At 41.8% G+C, this 25,244-nt stretch overlaps 1 protein-coding gene and 1 non-coding gene across 2 annotated transcripts in view; one reads left to right on the forward strand and one right to left on the reverse strand.

Annotated features, from left to right (window-relative positions):
- LOC145396571 (glutamate receptor ionotropic, kainate 1-like) overlaps positions 1–25,244 on the forward strand; it is a 91,395-nt gene that overhangs the window by 34,396 nt on the left and 31,755 nt on the right. Inside the window, exons 4-6 of the mRNA XM_080269946.1 lie at positions 1,093–1,215; positions 2,240–2,524; positions 7,233–7,417. Of these exons, the coding sequence (XP_080126072.1) occupies positions 1,093–1,215; positions 2,240–2,524; positions 7,233–7,417 (593 nt within the window). The remainder of the gene's footprint in view (positions 1–1,092; positions 1,216–2,239; positions 2,525–7,232; positions 7,418–25,244) is intronic.
- On the reverse strand, positions 17,761–17,833 carry TRNAR-ACG (transfer RNA arginine (anticodon ACG)). Its single transcript has one exon. It is a non-coding gene; the product is annotated as a tRNA-Arg (tRNA).

Below are 25,244 nucleotides of genomic sequence, written 5' to 3' on the forward strand. Positions count from 1 at the left end.
GTGTGTGTGTGTGTGTGTGTGTGTGTGTGTGTGTGTGTGTGTGTGTGTGTTTTTTAAACTGGCAGGCTGAAGTGGACAAAGATTTGAGACTGATACGTAGCGGGGCAGGAGGCACGAAGTAAACCTGATGTTGCTATGGCTCCAAGCTCATCTGCATGTGAACTCAGTAGACTGGAGGCTGAAGTTATCCTTCTCTTAGAGTCTTCCATCCTGCTTTTGGGGGACAGGGAAGCAGTTGTGGGAAGTATGTATAACCAGGAAGTTGCCTAGTTATATCAGTGCCGCCACGTGAATGCATCCCGATCCAGCACCATGGGCATTGCAGGACTGGCGGTATTGGCGATGTGAAGGCTAAAATAAAAGTTTACTCACAGAATAAGATAAAAAAGTGTAGCGACATTGGTCTCATTCAGCATACATCTTTTCATACGCGTCAAATCGGTACCAGTTCAAAGTCACGGTCTGCTTCATCTCTAAAGTTAAAATCACAAACTCTTTTCTCTCCATCAAATGTTATCACTCAGTGTTTACCTCGCGTTCCCTTACTGTGTTTATTTACCTTATCCTTTGACTTTAATAACGCCTATTCACTTTATGCCTGTCATCATTATTTTCAGGTGGAGAGAGACCTATCGAACTGGAGGTGATGGATGTAGCTTTTATTAACTCTTTATTATGAAGTCTTCATTAATTCTTCCCAGGATGAATAAATTTGTCTTCTAGCATAAAGAATGGTATGAGACGTCCTCGGTCTGAAAGGATTTGCATACTTCCATCTTTCTTATTCATCTTCATCTGACAATTCTCTCTCTCCCTCTCTCTCTCTCTCTCTCTCTCCTTATATATCCAAATTCCTCAGCCTCTCTCAATTTTCATTCAGTCTTCCATAATCCCCTCTTAGCATCCTTTTACCAAACTCAACCTTCACTTAACCTCACTATAAACCTCCCCGCAGTCTCAGCAAACCTCCCTGTTCACCAGAGTCAAATTCCTTCACTCGCACTCAACCTCCCTTCAGCCTCACTCAAATTGCCCTCAACCTCACTCACCCTGCTTTCAACCTGCTCTGAATCTCACTCAACCTGCCCTCAGCCTGACTCAACCTCCCTCCAGGTACAGGTGTGGGAGGTTGCCAGGAGGTCGACATGGCTAGTGCTGACGACTGATTTGGAAAAGCTGCTGACACCACAACACTACCTGCCCCTTGACAACCAGGTGATAGTAGATAGACAGATAGATAGATAGATAGGTAGACTGATAGGAAATAACACCACAACACTACCTGCCCCTTAACAACCAGGTGTGTAAAAGTAGGTAGACAGATAGATTGATGGACAGACAGACAGGATATGCTAGCACCACAGCACTACATGCCTCTTGACAACCAGGTGAGGGAGTAGATAGACAGTTAGATAAAAACTGACAGAATTAAATTACACAATGCTCCTAACACATCGTCTCCCTTTCCATCAGATTACCTTGAGAGAGAGAGAGAGAGAGAGAGAGAGAGAGAGAGAGAGAGAGAGAGAGAGAGAGAGAGAGTTTTATTTTATATCAGATTATCTTATTATTTTCATCGCATTTTACCTTCTCTGTATTGAATAAAATTAGCCCATGGTAAATGTGATAAAAAGAAGTTACTGAATCAAATTATTTCCACTACATATCGTTTCCTTTCCACTATATATCGAGTTATTTTTACCTTATCTTCCTTCCTACGTCACCCCAGTGTATTTAAAATTAAATAAATTATATATATATATATATATATATATATATATATATATATATATATATATATATATATATATATATATTATATCACTGGCACAATTTTGGGAAGAGAGAATAAGGTAGGGAGAAAATTACCACTACACATTTTTTCCTCTTTTCTTCATACTTCACATTATCATTATTGTATTATCTTTTCCTCAGTCACCCTTGCTGTGAAAATTGAAAGCCTTCTATTATTTTCATTTCGCAACTGTTCTTTTTCCCCCCTTTTTGCATCAGATTCTCTTTCTCCAGATTACTTTTTCAGGACTGCCTTGCTGTATGGATGCAAAAAAATTACTCGTGGTAGATTCTGGTAAAAAGGAACGAGTAAGTGAGCTAATTATTTCCATTACACACGCAAACACACTCACACACACACACACACACACACACACACACACACACACACACTCTCTCTCTCTCTCTCTCTCTCAGACTACCTTTATCATATTATCTTTCCCAGGTCACACTCGCCGTGTGGAAGCAGAAATCCCCAGAGGTGGAATTCTGGGAGGTGTACCAAGCCTCGCCCTCCCTACCTCACCGCACCTCACAAGTCGGCCTCTACCTCCTCTCCCCCGCCCTCCCTCTGCCTCCGAGGTGTGTGGGGGGCGATGGGGGGCCTTCTGGAGGGGGCAAGGACCTTCAGGGGGCGTCTGGGAAGCTAGAGACCGAGTACCCGACGGAAAATATTGCGCCACGTAGAAGGAACCTGACAGGCCTGCATGTCAGGTGTTTGACAGAGAGTGTGAGTGTCGACTATAATTTTCCTGTTTTCTTTCGTACGCCTACCTAGCTAAAAATTATACTGCCATGTTTTTCTAAGCTGTCTTTCTCGAGTCTGGATAATCATTTTTCTACCCCTTACACCACATCATGAGTTATATTACCATGCCATAGTTTTTTTTATGGTCTTTCTCGAGTTTTGATAGTTTCCCCTTCCGTATACCACACCTACAGTACAATTACAATGTCATGGTTTTTGTTGTGTTTCTCGAGTCTGGATTATTATTTTTCCCCTTGCTCAACTACATCTAAAGTAATATCATAATGTTATGGTTTATTTTATTCTTTCTCTCCCGGGTTTGGATTATTTTCTGGGTTCTTACACCACCGTCTAGACAAAAATTATAATGCCATGGATTCTGCGTGCGTCCTTTCTCACGTCTACATTATATTCGCATTTCCTAAATTACACCTTGAATAACATCATGCTGCCTTTATTTTTTTGTAAGCTATCTTTCTTGCATGCAGTTCATTCGTTTTTGTCTAGTTGAGTTTTTCTTCTCCTTTTCCTCCTCCTTCTTCTTCTTGTTCTTCTTCTTGTTCTATTTTTCTTCTTCTTCTTCTTATTATTATTATTATAATTATTATTATTATTATTACTGAAACTTTCCACATCCCTATGGGAAGTTTTCTTATTTTTGTCAATATTCACGTTATTCTCTCCGCTTAAAGAGTAAATGGCCATTACTCGGGTGGCTCTTTGGCCTAGAGCCATCAAACTTTGTCAGGTTAATTGCCCAGCTGGCGGCTGCTTCTGGTCAAATATGATGGCAATTTATCAACTGGATCACAGGGTATTATTCAGTATAAAAAAAAAAAAAAAAGCGGATTCAGGGGCACCATCTCGGAAGCCGCTTAAGCTAGCAAGCTGAAATTTTACTGCAATATAGCCTTTAGGCGAGCATCGCGGAAAGGAGTGTGGTTTTAGTCAGGTGATTATTCTCTGAGATCGCCTGGGGTAAAACAGTGGGACTTTTCCGGATACTCCGGATGTCACCTAAATCTTCATGAAGGATTAAAGCTAGAGTCACCAAGCCTGGTGGACTTGCCGACTGTGATGATCTAAGGTGACATGCACAAGATCAGTGACCCTGACCTCAAGGTCCCTTTATAGCTCGGCTTCTAGTAAGCAATGGTTCTGGGAAGTTTTCTTTATCAAAATTGTCCTTGGATAATTTTATGGTGTTCTGGTTATTATTATTACTACTACTACTACTACTACTATACTACTACACTACTGCCACAACTACTACTACTACTACTACTACTACTACCACCCTTACTACTACTACTATTATTACTACTGTTACTGGACACTACAGTGTGAACCCCACTGACGAGCTTATAAACAGAGTGGGGAGTGTGGCAGTAATAAGTGGTCTTACAAAAATGCACTAACACTAGTTCTGAACATCTAAGAACTCTCCGTATTCACATTATCATTAAAAATTGTATTGCCGACAGACGGCATAAAACACTTAAAGTACTGATTATATAACACGAGAAAAGGCATGATTTTCTCGGTGTAATGAATATATGGGCCAGTATCCTCGTGGGGTAAGGAGCCTCCCTAATACCTCTTCCTAAGCTATTTATTTTTTCAAAATAGCCATTGATACCCTCTTTTTTGCTTCGCGTATCTTTTTTAATGTCGACATAGATTGCAATAATAACACACAAAACTATAGTCATGGTAGAAAATCAGAAATAAACCGGTAAGGAAGGGGTGTTAATAACCTTCCTAACCGCAACAGAATACTGTATCTCCCCTGGTCACAGGCACGAGCTGAAAAGGTGAAGGAACTTTGGTAAGCAAAAGATGGTCAGCATTACGAGATATATGAAGAAGTAAAGTCAGACACCCAACAGACGAGGATGTACAAGAAGCAGATTCTGATCAGATAACAGAAACCTAATGTAAAGGACCAATTCTCTCCGATGACGCATAATTTAATTCTGCTATCAATCATAATCTGTTTATGGGAGACATCTTGCAGTGAATGGAGTTAATGAAGGCAGTATCTAACCCCTCCAGTTAGAAAAGTCAGATTTACAGTTAATAAATTTATCTAGATTTGGCATACATAAAACAAAAGATAATTAACCGATGTGAAGTGATTAAGAACACGATTGATTCATCATCTTTTTGTTTTGTTTTCTTTTCTTTTTGCCCCATCAGGAGCACGGAAGTCAGGGCATGGGTAAAGTCCCCACATTTATGGAGAGGGCGACCAGCTTCACTCGACAATGAGTGGCATTATCTGAGCAATTAATTCCAACCAACCCTCGGATAAATACCCTTACATGCTCAATCCGCTTAGAGCTTTGGAGCGTCTTCACCCACTAAACCACCATGCTTCATTTGGTTACATGGTTACCACCCAACGTAGTAAATGGTTTTGTGGTTTATAGGACACCATTTGCCTTGTTCCACGATGTAGTCATCCGAAGGCAGCACTACATCAAGTGAGAGGTTGATGGACGCTCCCAGTAATCCAGAAGCTTTAAATCAGACTCGGCAACAGATTGCCGGTAGGGTGGGCAGTACACTAAGAAGGGCAAGATAAATGAATAAAAACAATTCTGAAAAACAGCAACATTTGTATAAACCTTCTGTGATATTAATGAAGCAACCGAGTGTGTGATTCAAAAGAGCGTTTTGCATCACCGGTGACACCCAAAATTTACGAGGATTTATTGATTACTGAGCGGTGCCCGATGGAGAGCGGGAATTATTTTATTTTGTTCGTGTTCGCTCTCGCACACATTCACTCAGAATAAACCCAGAACTACATGTGTTTACCTCTCTAGCATAAAGAGAGTAGAGAATATTCATTGCATATTATACACACCGCACCCCACGAAGAGATCACAAGTGAATCCGACAGCAGAAAAATGACGAGAGAATCCAAGTTAAAGCAAAGACAAAAAGACAGTCGGCATCAAAAGCCCTGTCGCTTCTGCTTTTTTTCTCAATGGGCTTTGAAATAGGTGTGGTGGGCAGCAACGACGTCTAACACTGATCTGAGGCAAAACGAAGTCATCAGTGTCAGTTGCTGCTAATTTACAGCACTGACTTTCAAAGTACAGAGGGAAAAAAGCAAGACAGGCGACAGGAATTGGTATGCCGACTGTACACAGCTCACACAACGCCTATAGCCAACCAAAGTACCAGACTGAACTATATCCTGCTTGCTAAGAGTTCCCTAATACCTCTTCCTTATCGATATATTTTTGGACTGAGCTGGCTACTATCGTTTTGTACGCTATTTATGCTGAGTATGGTGATATTAGGATGACTGAAGCGACACAGAGGAGGAAGGCAAAGTGTAACAGGCAAAATAAATGGCACTGGAAGAGGTGTTAGGGAGATTTCTTAATGAACATGAATACGGAATCTAAGTACTCACTATGCTGATGGTAAAGATATAAAGCTGGAGAATGCTTTTTTTTTTCTTTTTCACATCATTATCTAGAGATAATGGTTACTGAGTATGATTTCCCCATCTCTCTTACACACACACACACACACACACACACACACACACACACACACACACAAAATAATAATAATAATAATAAGGAATGTAACGGTGCGGCATAAGAAAAAGGTTACTTTTTTCTTACTTTCCTTCCTTCTTTCTTTCGTCACTATCTTAATAAAACTACATACACTACTAAAACAAATAGTTCTATCTATCTATCTATCTATAGCCCGACGCCCTAATCCAGCAAAGGGTGGCCGCAGACAAAACGCCTCCAAGTCGCTCTGTCACCCACCATTTGACTACCCTCCCCCCAACTCACCCCCCCCTCCCTCATATACCTCTCAACTCCATCCCTCCACCTCATCCTCGGTCTACCTCTCCCTCTCCCTCCCTCCACAAATAGTTAATGAATAATATACGTATCACTATTACAAATTTTCATCATTCATTATCCATACATCGCCGCCAACTATATCCTTGTTCCTTATTTACCTCATTCTTCTTCATTTCGTTTGGTTGCTTATTTTTACACCAGCAAATATACTCAATTTTGTCTCCTTAACCTTATTCTCTTAATTATGGCCCGCCTTTAGAAGGCGGAGCGATAATGTTTTAGCCTGCCTTTGTGTGTGTGTGTGTGTGTGTGTGTGTGTGTGTGTGTGTGTGTGTGTGTGTGTGTGTGTGTGTGTGTGTGTGTGTGTGTGTGTGTGTGTGTGTGTGTGTGTGTGTGTGTGTGTGTGTGCTTTAACTCCCCCTAGACAATTTGATGGATCTGAATTAAACTTCCCACTTGAGTTCGTCTGGTTACTGGGACTGTCTTCCACTATATATTATTGTCCAACCATGATTTTTAGGGGGTGGGGAAACCTCTCTCACCAAATTAAAAATTCTCAGAAGCAACGAAAGGCAGGCAGATATGGCTTAGATATCATAGTACATGTTGTATATTGGACTCTCATCCATAGTACGATATTTGTGGTGCGTGGCCCTCCCGAATGACTCCTGGAAATCAGCCCCCCTCCCCAAAACCAAAAACAATCAGAAACAGGGGAAAGCAGACACATGGATTTCAACGGCATCCATATCGCAGAACTGGTTATGCCGTTTCCATTTTTTCTCTGAATGCACATGATTAGACTGCACATTCTTTTTATATGTTATCCTGTTCTTTACTCACCGCAGTGGGAGCCCTTCACGAAGAACACCCAGGAGGAGGTGGAAGGAGCGGGGGAGGAGCCAGGAGAAGAAGGAAGAGGACGAGACAGGATAATCGGAGGAGAGACAAGAGGAGGGAGGAGGGGGGGCGTGGTGATAGGGGGCTTCATGGGCGACACGTTTGACCTACTCAGCAGTGTTCTCAATTTCACGTGAGTATAAAACCTATAGTCAGTTTGTTTTCATCTGACGGAACTGGGCCACTGACACAACTTGAATACTGAGTCGTGGGTGCGTGAGATTCAGTAAGCCTTGGTTATGAGGAAGGGCCGAGTCTCCTTGGTTACTAAAACACTGACTTTAACTTGATCCAGTTTTTCATCCCTCTGCGGCTAATTTCACGTAGCTCAGTGGCGGAAAAAGACACTATTGTGGCTCTATGTCCTTTTTGCGGCACTTCTTCGTGACTAGCCTCATATTCTAGTGTTAATCTACTGTATTGTTATAGCTCGGCATTCACGATGAAAGGATGGCAATTATAAGCCAAGGTAAAGTGAACAGAGTATAGTCAAATCAACCTACCATATTCATTACATCTGGCCATCAACTGAGCTGAAAGAGGACGGGAATCTCAGTCAGGTTAGAGTAACTGCACTGTAGCTACCAGATTTTCAGTCACCCACCTACCTGCATAACTGAATACTATTATACTTATTTATAAACTGAGCGACAAGCCAAATGGTTTCCTGTACACCAGGAAACCATTTACTATGGTGGGTGGTAACCATATAACCAAACTACGGCGCCTGGTGATTTAGTGGGTAATTAAGGCACTCCAACCGGACTGAGCCTCTGTCGGTTCATATCCTCACACATTGCTCACATAATGCCACTCAGGGATGAGTGAGGCTAGTCACACTCATCTATATGGCAGGACCAACTTCCCTAGCCCCGGGCTCCTACGCTCCTCATGGGCCAACACAGGTGTAGATGAAGGATGGATGAACTAACCTTCTTCAGTATCCATCTACCTAACCAAGTACCTTTTAACAACCAGTCTACCTTAACTAAAATATCTAAACTACCCACATACCTAAGCACATTTTAACTACCAATCTTCCTTATCTGAACATCCTTGTCAACCCGTCTACCATTCTACGTTGATTTTTAACTTTGCATGTACTTACCTAACCAAACACTTTCCCAACAACATACTTAACACCGTTCTCAACCTCACGTATAATACCTAGCCTACCTGTTTACCTACCTAACTCGAATATTTTCTTATCTATTGTACTAACCATACTAACCTATCTGTGTATCTACTAACCTAACCAGCTAATCTGTCAATCTATCTATCTACCAACATAACTAGTCGACTTATTTAACTGTTAACTAAAACTGGCCTACCTCTCTTTATCAATTTTACCTACTTACCAATAAATCTTACCCTATTTACTTGCCATCCAGTCGGTCTATCTACCTACCAGTCTTACCTACTTACCAACAAATCTTACCTACTTACCAGCCAACCATACGTGCCTATCAACTGACCTAAGTTACTTACCCTCCAACCTTTCCTACACACCAACCAACCTTACCTACACACCAATCAATCTTACCTACCTACCAACCAGCCTTACCTACTTACCAACTAACTTTACCTACTTTCAAGTCAACCTTACCTACTTACCAACCAACCTTACCTACTTACCAACCAACCTTACCGTTCGTTCCTTCTAAACCAGATACCGATCGAATGTCCACTCTACCTGCCAACCTAACAAAACTTTCTAACATTAAATCTACTTTCACCCATTCTACTAACATAACTCCCTGTCTACTAACTAACTAACCTAACTTATGGATGGAACTACATATCCTCCTAACACCTTACTTATTTTACACTTTATATAGCACTGTCGTTAACTCCGTGACAGTTTAATAAACAGTTCTTTTCCTTAACCTGGCGGATTACTTTTCGTCCTTTAGCAGTTTAAAATACGTTAGTTCAAAAGCAGAATAAAGCAATACTACTACATTACATGCTTTCCAATGCACTTCTTCGTGATTAGTGCTGGGTTATTATGGTACTATTTACGTGCTATAGTTCAGCATTCAAGAGGAACATACTTCAATTTTAGGCCAGTAAAAAGAGTACAGCCTATATCAGGCTCTCTCTTCTATTTCTTGCCTTTGCTTTATGATGATGATGATGATGATGACGATGGTGGTGGTGGTGATAGTGGTGGTGATATGATGATGATGGAAATGATAAATGGTGGTGATGATATGATTATGATGGAAATGATAAATGATGGTGGTGGTAGTGGTGGTGGTGGTGACAATTGGTGGTGATGATATGATGATGATGAAAATGATACATGGTGGTGGTGGTGATAATTGGTGGTGGTGATATATGATGATAATGCTGGTGGTGATTATGATGATGGTGGTGGTGGTCGTTGTCGTCGTCGGGATGATGATGGTGGTGGTGGTGGTGGTGATGCAACACGCTACATCAGAATAGCACCGGTAACCCTGATAAAAACTGGTTCTTTTCCCTTTACTGCAAAGAAGGGTGTAACTTCCAGCTTGAATGATGGCCTTACACACACACACACACACACACACACACACACACATACACACACAAAGACGGTTGAGATATGTGCTCTCTCTCTCTCTCTCTCTCTCTTCCACGCCACTCCTGCCTTATCTTCCTCAACCAGCAGTGTAAAGAGGCTGGACCACTTGCACACTCTCAATATAGCCTCCCTTAGCAACATAGCCCACACTCAAGACAGTTTTATTTTTATGTTTATTTATTTATTCCTGCCTTTTACTTTACTTCTATCATTTTCATTAGAGCTGCCGCTTTGTTATTGACGTGGCGGAGAGAGACTGCCTCCGTAGTGTCATTACCATCATCACCATCATCGTCATCACCGTTAGTGTCATCGTCATTGTCATAATCACCATCATCATCACCACGACCAACTTCTTCTTTTCCCCCTTCCTATTTTTTCCTCCTCCTCTTCCTCCACTACCTCCTCATCTTCCTCCACTACCTCCTCATCTTCCTCCTCCTCCTCTTCCTCCTCTTCTGGTCTGCACAAAGCGACTTACGCCGAGATTAGAGCTTGGATACTAAGCTTCCTGACTTTTTTTTTTTTTTTTCCTGTCCCCCTTTCCTTTACGCTCCCAAGTTTATTAGTGTTGCCCCTCGTGGTGTAGGCGTGACGGATCGGGGTGGCCTTGGTTGTGATTTGGCTGGCAGACTGGTTGTGTGCACTGACTTTTGGTGAGCTAAGTGTTAGATATGATGCGCCTTTTTGCTATGGTTTTTCTGCTTGTGTCTGTCGGTGTCTGTCTGTCTGTCTGTCTGTCTGTCTCTCTCTCTCTCTGAAGTTTATTAATAACTCCGAAGGCACAGCATCTGCGATCAAGACAGTTTCTGCGTGTCTGTATATATGTACAGTACGTAGGTATGTATCTATTTAAAAAAAAAAAATCACCAACGCCCGGTTTCACTTATATCAAAGCACATACATTACGTGTGGGGTCTTGGAAGGGAATCTATATTGTATCAGATATAACAGAGGTCAAGGGTCAAATCCAAAGTGCAGCGCTTGTCTCAGGTCCGATTCGAACTGGATAATTATTGATTAACAGATCTGTGTATGAATCTGGGAAAAGGGGATTCGATTTGGTGGAGCTCGATCAAAGGCAAAGATCAGAGGTCAGATCAGAGGCCAAGGTCAGAGATCATGGGTCAAGGTCGGAGGTCATTGGATAAGGTCAAAGGTCATGGGTTAAGGTCAAAGGTCATGGGTTAAGGTCAGAGGTCATGGGTCAAAGTTAGAGGTCATAGGTCAAGGTAACGATCAGAGGTCATGGGTCAAGGTCAGGTCATAGGTCAAAGGCGGGTCAAGGTCAGGTCACAGGTCAAAGTCAGGTCATAGGTCAAGGTCAGGTCATAGGTCAAAGTCAGAGGTCATGGGTTAAGGTCAGAGGTCATGGGTTAAGGTCAGAGGTCATGGGTCAAGGTCAAACTTCAAGGTGCTGTATTATCTCATGAATGCCTGATCCTAATTTGATTATAATATGGTACATACGTTTTGTGTGGGTTTGAAAAGAAGGGAGCTGATTATGGCGCACATCAATCTTAGGTCAAATCATCGGTGAAGTTCGAAGTTTGGGTGCAGTGTCGCTGTGTTAAATGATTACATAGTTCAAATGTCACGGTCACAGGGCACGATCAACTCAAACAATTCTGATCCAATTTTGGCCAAGGTTGGTGAAAGGGTCGAGGTCCAGGCAGGGATTAAATGATTCGATTTTAGTAACAATCAGTCAGATGTCAAGGTCACAAGGGAAGAAAAAATTCAGCCTTATACTGACTGCTAAGCGCTGACGTTCCAATCTCAGTCCCCTTTCCTGTTTCTAATGAGTAATACGTGGTTAACAGTAAAAAGAATCTTCGTGTGGTGTGTGTTTTTGCCTTGCCTGTCTCGTTCTTCCATTCCCTTAAGTTTATTAGTGTTTGCATTGTGTTGAGCGTGTGGCAGGTCAAGATGGCCTTGATAGCGGTATGGCTTGTAAACATATTTATACTGTGCCATATGCTGAGATAAGTGTTACAGAGATAATGTTCCTTTCGTGGTGGTTTATCGGTCTCTTTCCCTCTCTCAAGCTTATTACAGTTGGCTTGTTTTCATCAGAAGGAACCTTACCAGACCCACAACTTGAATACTACGTCGTGGTTACGTGAAATTCGACGAACCTTAGTTGCGAGGTACGAGTCTCCTTGGCTACCATATAAATCAACTCTCCAGCCTAGCTAAACCTGGCCATCAACTTAACTGAAAGGACTTAGGGATCTCTGTCAGCTTAAATATACCATACTGCTGACTTTGTAGTGATATAGTGAATAGATGGGTTTATTCTAAGTGACTCGTGCTGACCTACATGTTAAAGATATGGCACCTCTCGTGGTAGTATCTCAGTCCCTCCTTTCATGACATCAAGTTTATTAGTGGTGCTTTTGCCTTTGCGGGTACGATAAACGATGGCGTCCCTGGTACTGGCTGAGTTAGTATATGAGTTTGTGTTGACAGACTTACGCTGGGCTGCATGCAAGAGTTTATATAAGGATTGCTCTCTTTCTTTCATTCTCTTGCATCCTTGCACTACCTCAAGTTTATTTGTGTTGCCCTTTGTGTTGCTAATATGACTAATTTAGGTGGCCTTGGTAGTGATATGGTTGGTAATCAATGCTGGGCTGAATGCAAGAAGAGAGAGAGAGAGAGAGAGAGAGAGAGAGAGCTTACTCTCTCTTCTTTCAATCACTCTTTCTTGCATTTCCCAGGTTTGATATGGTTAATAATTAATGCTGGGTTAAATGCAAAGGAATATATATATATAGCCTACTATCGTTCGTTGTGTTTCTTATTTGCATTCCTTCAGGGTTAACAGTGCTGCCCTTTGTGCTACTGGTTGACAGATCTGGAGTTCAACCACTTTACTTTTTTTTTTTTTTTTTTTTTTTTTTTTTTTCCAGCCTGTTTCACGTAGCTCAATGTCGGAACAAAACAATGCTAAGGTCCGGCATCCTTTCCACTGCACTTTTTCGTGACTAGTACCACATTATAGGGTTCATCTCTATAGCTCAGCATTCAAGGAAAGATGCCATATTACGCCGAGCTAAAGCGGGCAGAGTTAGGGCCTTAGTAGCGACAACATTAATAGATAGTTTTTTTTTAGTAAGTTATTAAAACTGGGTTAAGTGTCAGTCTAAGCTCCTGAAGTGGCGGCTTTACTGTCCCTTGGTTAGGAAAAGTTCATTGGTGTTGTCTCTGCTGGTGAGACAGGTGGTGGTGGTGGCCCTGGTACTGGCCGGGTTAGCTGATAAGTCTGTGTTCAGAGATTTATGTCCTGCTAAATGTCAGGGATAAGGCTTCCTGATGCACAACCGAGGGGAAAAAATAGATACTCTCTCTAGTCTAACCCCTTCACTACGATGCCATCTTTTTCACTTTACTCCTCCTATCCCATTTTAGTCTTCATTTGAATTCTATAGCTACAAAAAGATGTCGCCACAGTGAGCGGGTTAACTACTATAGTTATTTTTTTTTTATGCTAAGAAGTTTCTACCAGGCGATTTTATTCACCATAAATATCGAAGCGGTCAGATAAGGCTATATCTACAGTACCACTTCAGTCCTAAAAGTCTCTCCTTTAACCTCTTCAGTCCACTGGCGGAAGGGGCGAAAGGTTTAGCTAGTCACAATAACTAGGCACACAGAAACGTCAGCAAAAGTAAAAAGAAAGAAAAAAAAAACAATTTTGGCCTCGTATGATTCGCCTTCAGCTGAATAAAATCGTCCGGCGTTACCAGATTGTATAGAATTCTAGAGATACTCCGATCATGTGAGGGGTAACGTTACGGTAACAGTACTATATCCCTTTTACTCAAAGTTGGCCTAAAACTGCTATCTCTCCATCTTGAATATGGAGCTGTGACCAGAGATAAACGCTAGAATAAGCTACAAGTCACGAAGAAGTGCTGTGGAAGGGATGTTGAGCCACGGTATCACCATATTCTGCCACTGAGTTACTTGAAATAAAGCTGCAAAAGAAGAAAACTCTGGGCCAACTTAAGGTAAAACGACTGTAATACTCCATCTTCCACGACTCAGTTAAAAACGCAAAAAAACGTAGGCTCGTATTCCTGCCACTTAAAGAAGCTCCCAACACCTCTTCCTTGGCGACTTATTTTTGGATTTTGGTGGCTAATATCCTTTGGTTTGTTATCTATGTACAGTACGGCCACTGAAAGGAATTATGTAACGCAGAAAAGCACAGTAAGATATACTAAACAAAATAAATCACTACGCCGGGCGTGTAGCACCAGGCTAGCAACAAATTCTCATCCCTTTTCTGTCCAACTCTCTAATGCAAGGGTTAACCGTTACTCCCAGTCCTTAATGTATGCAACGGGTCAACTCTGGAACTGTCTCCCTCTGTCTGTATTTCCTACTGCCTATGATCTCCAGTCTTTCAAACGCAGTGTGTCCAGGCATCTAGAAACAAACATATCTTGAATTTGGCTGTTTTTTTTTTTTTTTTTCCTTGGAGGGAACAATTTGCGGGCTCCTGATGTTTGGTTCCTTCTTCCTTGCAAAAAAAAAAAAAAAAAAAAAGGAGAGACGTTGGGCAGCTTTCTCAACCGACAAGAATACCGATATCAGGAAGACAATACTAGAGCTGGCCCTACCATGTGAAGGGTAAGGATCTCAGCCAAATATTACCACAAACAAATATCCATGGAATTGAAATATCAGAATCGTCTTTGGGGGGATATTTTAACGCTGAAATATTACCTCTAGTTCGGTGTTAATGTATTTAGTACTTGAGTAAATGAAAATAAAATGACTGACAAACAATATTATATCGTATTTAAGTGCTATGGGAGGTTATGAACAAGGACCCTGCTTTCGACTGTACTCTCTCTCTCTCTCTCTCGTTACTCTGGGTCTGTTTGTTGTAGAAGTGCTTACAGTATATTGGGGGCGTCAAGGTGGTCTAGCATTTTCAGTGTGTGTGTGTGTGTGTGTGTGTGTGTGTGTGTGTGTGCGTGTGTGTGTGTGTGTGTGTGTGTGTGTGTGTGTGTGTGTGTGTGTGTGTGTGTGTGTGTGTGTGTGTGTGTGTGTGTGTGTGTGTGTGTGTGTTAGAGAGAGAGAGAGAGAGAATGGTGATAGTAATGATAGGAGATCAAATGTCTGCGATGAGATGGAGATAAGAACGATATGATGGTTAATAATAATAATAATAATAATTAATAATAATAATAATAATAATAATAATAATAATAATGATAATAATAATAATAATGATAGACGTTATTGTGGTGTTGGTGGCAATGGTGTTGGAAGAAGTGATGGTAATTAGAGGCGAAACGATAGCGGTGTATGAGTGGTGATGGTGGATGGTAGGGATGGTGATGGTGGTAGTAGTGATGATGATGGTAGTGTTGGTAGGAATGATAATAGTGGTAACTGTGGTAGTGGTGATGGGGGAGACGATCATGGTGCCCAGCTGAAATGATGACTGTGGTGAGATAAGGGTGCGGTGGTTGTGATGAAAGAAGTAAAGAGAACGATAAAAAAGACAGTTATGACGATGAGGAAATGATACGAGGGGAGGCTGTGCTGGTAAGGGAAATGAGAGGTTAGAATGGAAATGAAGCAAGTGAGCGTATGAATGGTGATGATGGTGTTTGTTAAGGAAACTGGTGATGTCGGTGGTACTGGTGATTGGTGTGATTACAGAGAATGACAGAAACAAAGCTTTAAGTGAGACGATCGTGTAGTAGTGACTGGAATGAATGTGCTTGTGGTGGAAGAAATTATGAGATTGGTGGGTGTGGTTGGGGGTGGAGGTGGTAGATTTTGTGACTGTGGCAAAAAGTGTGGCTACAGCGAAAAAATATTATTAGTGAATGTGGAGTTAATGAAGGTGTATAATATGAATGCAAAGGGTGTGGCCCGTAGCAGGTCCTATTGTGGTGGTGATGGTGGTGGTGGTGGGTGTGGTGGTGGTGGTAATGGTCATGATGGCAGGTGGTATGGTGGTGGGTGTGGTAGTGATGGTAATGGTCATGATGGCAGGTGGTATGGTGGTGGGTGTGGTGGTGGTGTTTGTAATGAGTGTAGTGATGATGTTGGTGGCGGATATGGTAACAGTGATGGTGGTAATGGTCATGAAAGCAGTTGGTGTGATTGTGGTGGTCATGATGATGGAAGTGGTTGTGAATGGTGTAGCGGTGAGGGTTGCTGTGGGTGTGGTTGTACGAACAGTCAGTGTGGTAGTGGGTGTGGTTGCTACGATTTTAATCGAATTGCTAGTGATGATGGCTGTGGCTGTGGTAGAGGGTATGGTTGTAACAGTGGTAGTGGTAACATTAGATGCAGTGGTGGCAATGGTCTAATGCAGTCGTGACAACAACAGTAGTGAAAAATGGTGGCAGTACCAACGGTGATAAAGAGTAGTGGTGACAACGAGGGTAATGAGAGTTGATGCAGTGATGGCAGTAATGAAGAGAGTGTGTCAAAATACTGCATCTCCCCCACACCCTATGTTGTTACTCGTATATTCTTAGCCCATTAGCTAACTCAATGGCTGAAGAAAACAATGCTACGGATCTACATACTTTCTACAGCACCTCTTCATCACTAGCAACATATTCTAGTGTTAATCTCCTGTTACATCTCAGAAGTCAAGATGGACAGATGGCAATTTTGGACTAAGTTAGTGTAAAAAGAGTATAGCATGTGTTTTTGTAAAAAAAAGAAAAAAAAAAAAAAGGAGAAACATCGGAAAGCTCTACGCTTTCTCCTTCAAATAAAAAGCAGTTCTGAATTACAACAAGGAATCAATCTTATATATGTATGAAAATCCATCGCCAGTAGGATCGCAAGGAGAAGGATTGTGAAGGGCAGGGAACATTAATCACGTTGATGCCGAGATAGCTTCTGGCCCGGCGTCGCTGGAGAGGTGGGGACGAAAAATTGTAAGACACCAAACTCGTCTCAGGGTTTATGACAATGGCTGGTGTGTGTGTGTGTGTGTGTGTGTGTGTGTGTGTGTGTGTGTGTGTGTGTGTGTGTGTGTGTGTGTGTGTGTGTGTGTGTGTGTGTGTGTGTGTGTGTGTGTGTGTGTGTGTTTTAATATTCACTAGAATATGATTGTAAAGTGCATAGTTGCTGTATAAGTAAAGATAAAAGTACTGTATATACGATCTTATTCACAACTTACGTTTAATAAAATAAGTCATAATACAATAATAATAATAATAATAATAATAATAATAATAAACTGTGGTAGGTTGGGGAGCTCAACATCCACTCACTCGATGTAGTGCTGCTCTCGGGTGACTGTCCTTTCCTCTCTTCCTTCCTTCCTTCCACTTCTGTCTTTCCTTCCTACTGTCTTCCCTCTTCTGCCTGCGGGTGACTCTACACTGAGTGACAAGCCAATTGGTTTCCTGTACATCAGGAAACCATTTACTACGCTGGGTGGTAACCATGTAACCAAACTAAGGTGCCTGGTGGTTTAGTGGGCAATTAAGGCTTTCCAGCCGGACTGAGCCTGCGTAGGTTTATACCCAAGGAGTTTATTGCTCACGTAATGCCACTCAGAGATCAAGGTGACTGGTCACTCTCATCTTAAATATCAGGACCAACTTGCCTAGTCCCGAGCTCCTACGCTCCTCATGGGGCGGCACAGGATTAGATGATGATGATTATGACGATGATGACAATGATAATAATAATAACAATACTACTACTACTACTACTTCTACTACTACTACTACTACTACTGCTACTACCACTACTACTACTAGTAATAATAATAAAAATGTTTTGACCCGCCTCTTAAAATGTTTTCATATTGGCAGTACTAATAACAATAACAATAAGGTAAGAATGTTTTTATCTGCCTGTAAAAATGGAACAATAATAACGCCTTGAGCTACCCTTTAAAACCATCACGACCCTGCCAGGATTCGAACCTGGAATCTTCTGATCCGTAGTCAGACGCGTTATCCGTTGCGCCACAGGGCCCTGCTTGCTTCCCGGCAAGTACCGCATCACTACAACACGGGCACCATTATTCACTATATTTGCATTCACTTGACAGAACTGGACCATTCCTATATTTTGATTACTGATTTTTTTTTTTTTTCCATTAAGTTCGAGAAGCCTTAACTATGAGGTGTGAATTATTACCTTTGTTACTAATCAAACAGACCCTGCAGTCTGACTACCATACTGCACTTGGCTATCAACTGAGCTGAAACGGGTTACGGATCTTCGTCAGGGTGGGAATAGACACTTAAACTTGATTCCTTGTACTACAATTTACACAATTATTCCTGTTTCGAGATCAACTTCAGTACGAATAACAAGTAGCATTGGAAGGCTCTTAACTCTGCTTTCCTCTTCCTTCCAACAAAGCCAAATCATTGTTACGATAGGGTCACTAGCGTAAGCTTGTGAATCCGGGTATAAGCAGATTCACAAACGCACTTACAACTGATTCTCCGTCGTAACTAAGATCTGTTTTGACGAGCGGTTGAGATTGGAAGGGTCCACAAATCTCTTTCCCTCGCCCTTCCCGCAGAAACAATTATCACAGTTACGACGGGGAACTTATTGTTTACTGTTATTTTTATTATTATTATTATTATTATTATTATTATTATTTATACAACAAAACAACAACAACAACAACAACAACTACTACTACTGCTACTACTACTACTTTGTGAATCCGAACACCAAGGATCATAGTCCCTTATCCTCGTCAGCTTGAGGCTTACTATACCCTTTTTACTCCAAGCTGGCCTAAAATTTCCAATTGTACTCCTAGAATGCTAAGCTGTATAAACAGATTAAAACTAGAGGCTGATGCTAGTCAAGAAAAGGTGATGTGGGAAGGATGCAGAGCCGTGGTATCATATTTCTTTCCACTGAGCTACATGATACCTGAGGCAAGTTACGGTAGTACGATTACAGCAAACCTTCCTTACCAGTATCTATCTCTGTACATCACATTTATATTATTTTGCAGAGTCCTTATGCTATGTGGAGAGGATGGAGAATGAGAGACTGACTATAGGCCTGTGTATGTGACAAAGTGAGGGAGTGAGTGAGATGGACGGTAGATGGGGAAGGAGAGCATGTGAGTGAGTGTGTGAAATGGAGAGAAGAGGGGGTGAGGATGAGCGAGACCGAAGATGAGTGGAAGAATCGGGTGTGGAGGCACTGTAGGCTATATAAGATCGTGGTGTGAGTTGGAGAAAGGGCAGTTTGATGACGGTGGGCAATGTGACAAGGAAGCGATTCGTTTAGCTAACCCCTAAAGATTAAGCGTCTGGTTATAGACAGAGAGATACATTTATGCCATCTATGTCTATGATTTAAATAATGCAAAACACATACAGGCGAAAGACAAAACAAATCGCTAAGGAAAAGGTGTTAATGGACCCCTAATCCAAGGAGAATTCGCTTCGTAGTCTCGTCAACTTAAGAGATTTCCTTAAAGTCTCCTCCTTACCGATTAACCCCTTCATTCCGATGACTTATTGTATTCACGCTACTTCCACGAGATTTAACTACAGTTAGAAAAGAACTCTCGTTGTGAAGGCGTATAAAAGTCTCTTGAAAATGTAACGAAAACAGCGTCACCGTCAGTCCAGTGACATTCTCTCTCTCTCTCTCTCTCTCTCTCTCTCTCTCTCTCTCTCTCTCTCTCTCTCTCTCTCATTTTTGCAAGTTGCTCATAATGGCGCCTGTTAACAATGCCAGCCTGATGTGGTGCCCGATGGAGCTGGCCAAAACGGTACTCCCAAGATTTGGTCGCGGTTAGGGTTTGAAGTACGCTGGTCTACGTAAAGTTTAGTGTGACCTGTGTAAGTTAATGCGCTGCTCGTTTCCCTGTTCTGGGTTATTAAGATCGTCATTGAATTAGTGTCAAAGTATATAAAAAGTGTTCATTTCCTTCGATAATTGGTGTCAGAATCGACCGAAAAACACAAGAACGCATCAGAAAAATATAGTCTTCGTATCCCAAACTATGATGGGCAGCTTGCATATACTGTATATATATATATATATATATATATATATATATATATATATATATATATATATATATATATATATATATATATCTTAATTTCGTGATCCACAGACAATTTTCTTCAATTTTGGACACTGCACCTAATACAGAAGAATTAATGAAGGATGTATCAAATCCCTCACAGTTCGATAAATCCATCCTCTCAGGAAAATCGTCTGGCGATAGGAAGGATAAAACAGAAAGTTCATTCTTGGAATAAAGGCATTAATTCCTTTGAAACCTTAACCCCTTCAGCACGATTATTTTTTATTACTGCTATCTCCAGACGGTTTTATTCGACTTACGAAAGATATTTCGAGGTACAGGGGGTAAATACTGACAAAAAATCTTTTCACTATCATGGGCCTCTCCTAAGCTGCATAAAATCATTTGTTTTTCCTTCCTCTGTTCATCTGTGTGTGTGTGTGTGTGTGTGTGTGTGTGTGTGTGTGTGTGTGTGTGTGTGTGTGTGTGTGTGTGTGTGTGTGTGTGTGTGTGTGTGTGTGTGAGAGAGAGAGAGAGAGATGCATCCCCGAGATGGAGGTTAAGATCTTTCATAATATTTCCTGTCTCACCCCATCTTTCGGTGGGAAAAGACGTCGGGATGATGATGACGTCTTCAGCAGTGACACTCAGTTCACATCCCTCTCCCCACAAACACTATCCTCTTCGCTTCCTCATCCACAAAGCAATCGTAAAAGATGCTTGACAGTTTCGAGTCACAACAACAGTTTACTTGATGCTCTGTTGCTACTCAGGTCTTAATATGCTACCCTTGTGTATGAATCATCCTCTAGCTTGTAAACGACGAACAAGTTAACAGTCTCGTAAACCCAGACAAGAAGCCATTGTTCCCTTCACTTCGACTACTCTTTTTTTATCATTTTAATCAGGCTACCACCGGGCAATGTTCTTCAGCTTTGGGAAAACATCTAACTGTGAAGAGGTCTGCCAAAGTTATATTTAACTTCCGTAGTTCAAATGTCTTTCCTATGGTGAATAAAATCGTCTTGTTTATCTATCTATTGCCAGAAGCCTTAATCCTGTACCGGGTGGTCACAAACAAATTGCCTCCATGTCGCCCAATCCCCCGCCATTTCGCTGCCCTCCCTCCAGCTCACATCCCTCTCTCTCATATACCTCTCCACTCTATCCCTCCACCTCAACCTCGACCTCCCCTTCCCTCTCCCCCCCTCCACCTCACTGACATACACTCTCCTCGTCAGTCTCTCGCTCTCCATCCTCTCCACATGGCCAAACCACCTCAATATATTTCTCCTAACGCTTTCCATCACATCCACATCCACACCACAACGCTCCTTCGCGTCCTCATTTGTCAGGCTGTCACTTCCATGTAACTCCACATGTTTCTGTCAAATAACTCATCTTCACTGCTCTCAATCTTGACTTGTGTCCTCACAACAAGGTCCAAGTTCCGCTTCCGTAAGTTATTGGTATCACAATACTATCATGCAGCGACTTTTTAACTTCCATGCTCACTTCCCTACTTTTTATCATTTCTTTCAAACAACCAGCAACTTTTCGTTCTTGTTGTACCCTTTCAAGCACTTCACACTCTAAACTTCCATCTTTACTCATCACACTACCCAAGTACTTAAATGCACTCACATTTTCTATTTCCTCACAATCCAACCTCACTGTGCATTCAGTGACTTCACTTCCCTCGAAGACCATAACTTTACTCTTCCCTACATTCACCCTCAGATTCCGTTTCTTACACACTGTCCCAGACTCAATCACCAAACCTTGCATTTCCCCTTCGTCTTCACCTAACAATACAGTTTCATCTGCAAACAACAGAACTGGAAGTTTCCAAATGCTCTCATTCTCACGATGGCAGCTCCAACATTCACTGCCCTACCTTGTGTCTCTTTTATAACCCCATCCATATACAGATTAAACAACTATGGAGAAAACACATCCCTGTTTCAATCCAACATTCAGACAGAAAAATTCACTCAGTTCACGATCCACACGTACTGCAGCCTTAGCACCTTCATTCATATTCTTCACGACATTCAACAGCTGCCCATTTACTCCATATTTTCTTAATATTTTCCACATTCCTTGTCTATCCACTCTGTCATATTCATTCATCATTCATTCATTGCCAGACGCCATGTATCCCACACGGGGTGGCCAAGGGCTTAGAGTTAATTGTTTTACAGGGAGGGGCACTAATCCTCCACCAACCCCACTTGACACGTAGGGATGCCAACAGCATCTGGGTGTTCCCAGGCGGTCACCCATCCAAGTACTAACCAGACCCAACGTTGCTTTCTCCAAATCCATGAAGGCCGCACACAACTTCTTTCCCTTCTCTAGAAACTTTTCCACTATAGACCTAAGGATGAATATCTGATTTACACAACCTCTTCCCTTCCTAAAACCTCCCTGTTCTTATCCAACTAATTCCTGTTATTTCCGTAACTCTACTGTCTTGTGACGGCAATAATAAAATACAAAAAGCGTCATCGCATTAAAGTGAATAATAGAGGCAAGAACAGCACTACTGCATGTTACCTGCTTGTGACTCCCATCCCAACTCTTTGGTGCATCCAAAACAAATTAACACAGCTGAATTATGACCACCTGGAACCAGAAATGCTAATATGTTTATTCGTCATCATCCGAGCCACTTATACTCTTATAGGTGCACTAGGCCAGGACACAAGCAACAAAACGATTCTGGATTTTTGGACGACAACAAACACCACTCACGTACTCCTTTGTACTGACCCGTGTCCAGATGAAACCATATCTGCCTAACCAAAGCAACAGCAAACCTGCCTAGAAAGGTCCCCACAAATGGGCACTCATGCGCTCTGCAGTTGGTGTGACGATGGAAAAACAATGAAAGACGACGAGTAAACAAATGAATAAATATATATAAATAAATAAATAAAACAGAATAAGTTTAAAAAAATAAACGTTACACCCACGTTCGTTTCGCAAGTGCGGGTGTATAAGGAAAACATCTACTTTCTTTTTCCGAACTAAAAGCAAAAGGATCATTCACGAACAAAATAACTACTGGTACATCGTGTGACCAGAGCAAAGGCTTCAGAATCTTAACCCTTTCATAACGTGAGAGATTCATTTTATTTTTATTCCTTCAGGCTATTTCCCTCAAGTCTAAGGGTTAATAACAGTTTCAGGCCATCATTTCAGGATGTGAAAGACCTAAATTTCTGTATGTTGTCCTTGTCACTATCAGACGAATTTGTTCAGCATGAGAGCACACCCTCTTCAACACTCAAATTCTTCAGTATGATGACGTACTTTTGACCTTATTCTTGCTACTACCAGATGGTTTTATTAGGCTCTGGAGATACTTTACAAACTGAAGAGGTTGCACATAAGTAATCCGTAAATGACATTTCACTAAACACTCGACTGATAGTATCTTACTGTATATGTTGCGGGGGCGGCTCAGTCTGCAGGTGCGGGCATGGGTGTGATGTTGGGAGCGGGAAAGGAATAAAAGATGCAGGGTAAGCACTCATCACGCTGGCAAAGCCGTTCACTCAACACACGAAAAATTGCCTGGCGGAGTGGAACAGGAGCGCTATATATGAACCACCCTATACATTTCATTAATTCCTTTTGTACAAGAAGCTCCCATACATTAAAAAAAAGTTTAGAGGCAACAGGAACTAGATGAAACACATATCACCGGTTTGAAAGGGTAAATGCTGCATCCACACGTCACACAAAGCCATGTTTTCTTCATTCAGAGTCAAAGCTTCCCAGGCTGCAAGTTAAAAAGCACTGACTTATATAGACAGCCCATGTGTGGTGTGGCTGGCTGGCAATGTGCTAATGGCGTTCCGAACTGTGTACTGACTATCAAAATATCAGTGTCTGGTTAAAGTACAGTTGGGGATAAAAGTTCGCCTATTTCACTTCTTCGGCAAAACTTTGTCCGATACTCCACCTCATCTACCTTCCACTTTCCTCTGCTGGCTAATTTTCCTAAGCTCAGAGGGGCTTGTTATTCCCAATGATTCTCTATGATATCATTCCTCAGGTAGGAAAATGGCGGATATATCCTGTACTTCATCTCTTCTGGTTCTTACTTTCCTCTGCTGGCTGCATTCCTAAGTTGAGAGAGGCTTGGTATGCTCATCGACGATTCTCTTTGATATGATGCGTCAGGAATGAAAGTGGTGGACATACCGTAAGATGCAGACGCAGTGGAAAAGCAGATGAAGTTTGTGTTCCTGCCTGTAAAAATAACTCTGTTTATGGACAGTTTGGGGGCCTGCTTGAATGGAGTGTGGTGGGAGGGTGTAGTTGGGGTGGGGGTCGGGGGATACGTAAATCTTTCATTCCCGGTGGAATAAGAGAACAAATTACATCTTAATCTATAAATATATTGTTGAGACACCTTTTGGACACTCTCATAAACCGGGAAGAAGACTGTACTCAGTGGATGAAACAAAATATGCACATAACAGTAGAGCGGTATGTGCAGCAAAGAGAAATATCGAGCGGAATACACACCCAGACAACAGTACCGTGTCATGTACAGTATGATGAAACCGCAGAAGTGACAGTGAAAGACAGAAAGCAATTTAGTAGTACGTGCGGCGACAGAGCAGCTGCTGCAGGAACAACAAGATAGCACTAAGGTAGTGTGTGTAGTGAGAGGGACATAGGCAGCAAGAGAATGTCAATGCAGACAAAGAGCAGCAAAAATTGTGTATAGGAAGAGAGTAACGGAGACTAGAAGAGCAAAAGAGATGATGAAAAAAAAAAAGTGAATGCAGGGAGACAGCAGCATAAACAGGAACAGCAAGGAAGTAAATGTAAATGCCGGTATACAGGGCAGCAGTATGCGTAGAAAGAGTAGTAAAGATAAGGACAGGGGGAGAGCAGCTTTATTTGTAACGAGCGACAAACAGACTGGAAAAGCATCAGTGTAGTTGTAAATGCAAGCAGAGAGCAATCAACAGTATGCATAATGACAGCAGGAAAGACAGAGACAACAGGGCAACAGATGTAAATGCAGACAGGGAGTAGTAAACAATGCAGTGACAAAGATTGGAAGAGAAAGTATTTGCATATGCAGGAAGAGAAAAGTAAATAGCATGCATTAGGACATCGGCAAAGACAGGGACAGCAGGTAAACCTATGTAAATGGACACAGAAAATGGAACATAGTATGTCTAATGATAAACGGATTAAATGTAAATGCAGGCAGAGGGAAGCAAGTAGCGTGTGTATCAAGGAGTGGAGTGGTCAGTGCTCCTCTTCGACTGGCTGGCCTTGGCTCCTGTCACTGCCTGCTACAGAGCTTCCATTCACAGAGCAGGGACACGCTGGGAC

Source organism: Coenobita brevimanus, chromosome 38 (genome assembly GCF_032717465.1).
Source record: "Coenobita brevimanus isolate Jiangsu-jjx chromosome 38, ASM3271746v2, whole genome shotgun sequence".
Lineage (NCBI taxonomy): Eukaryota > Metazoa > Arthropoda > Malacostraca > Decapoda > Coenobitidae > Coenobita > Coenobita brevimanus.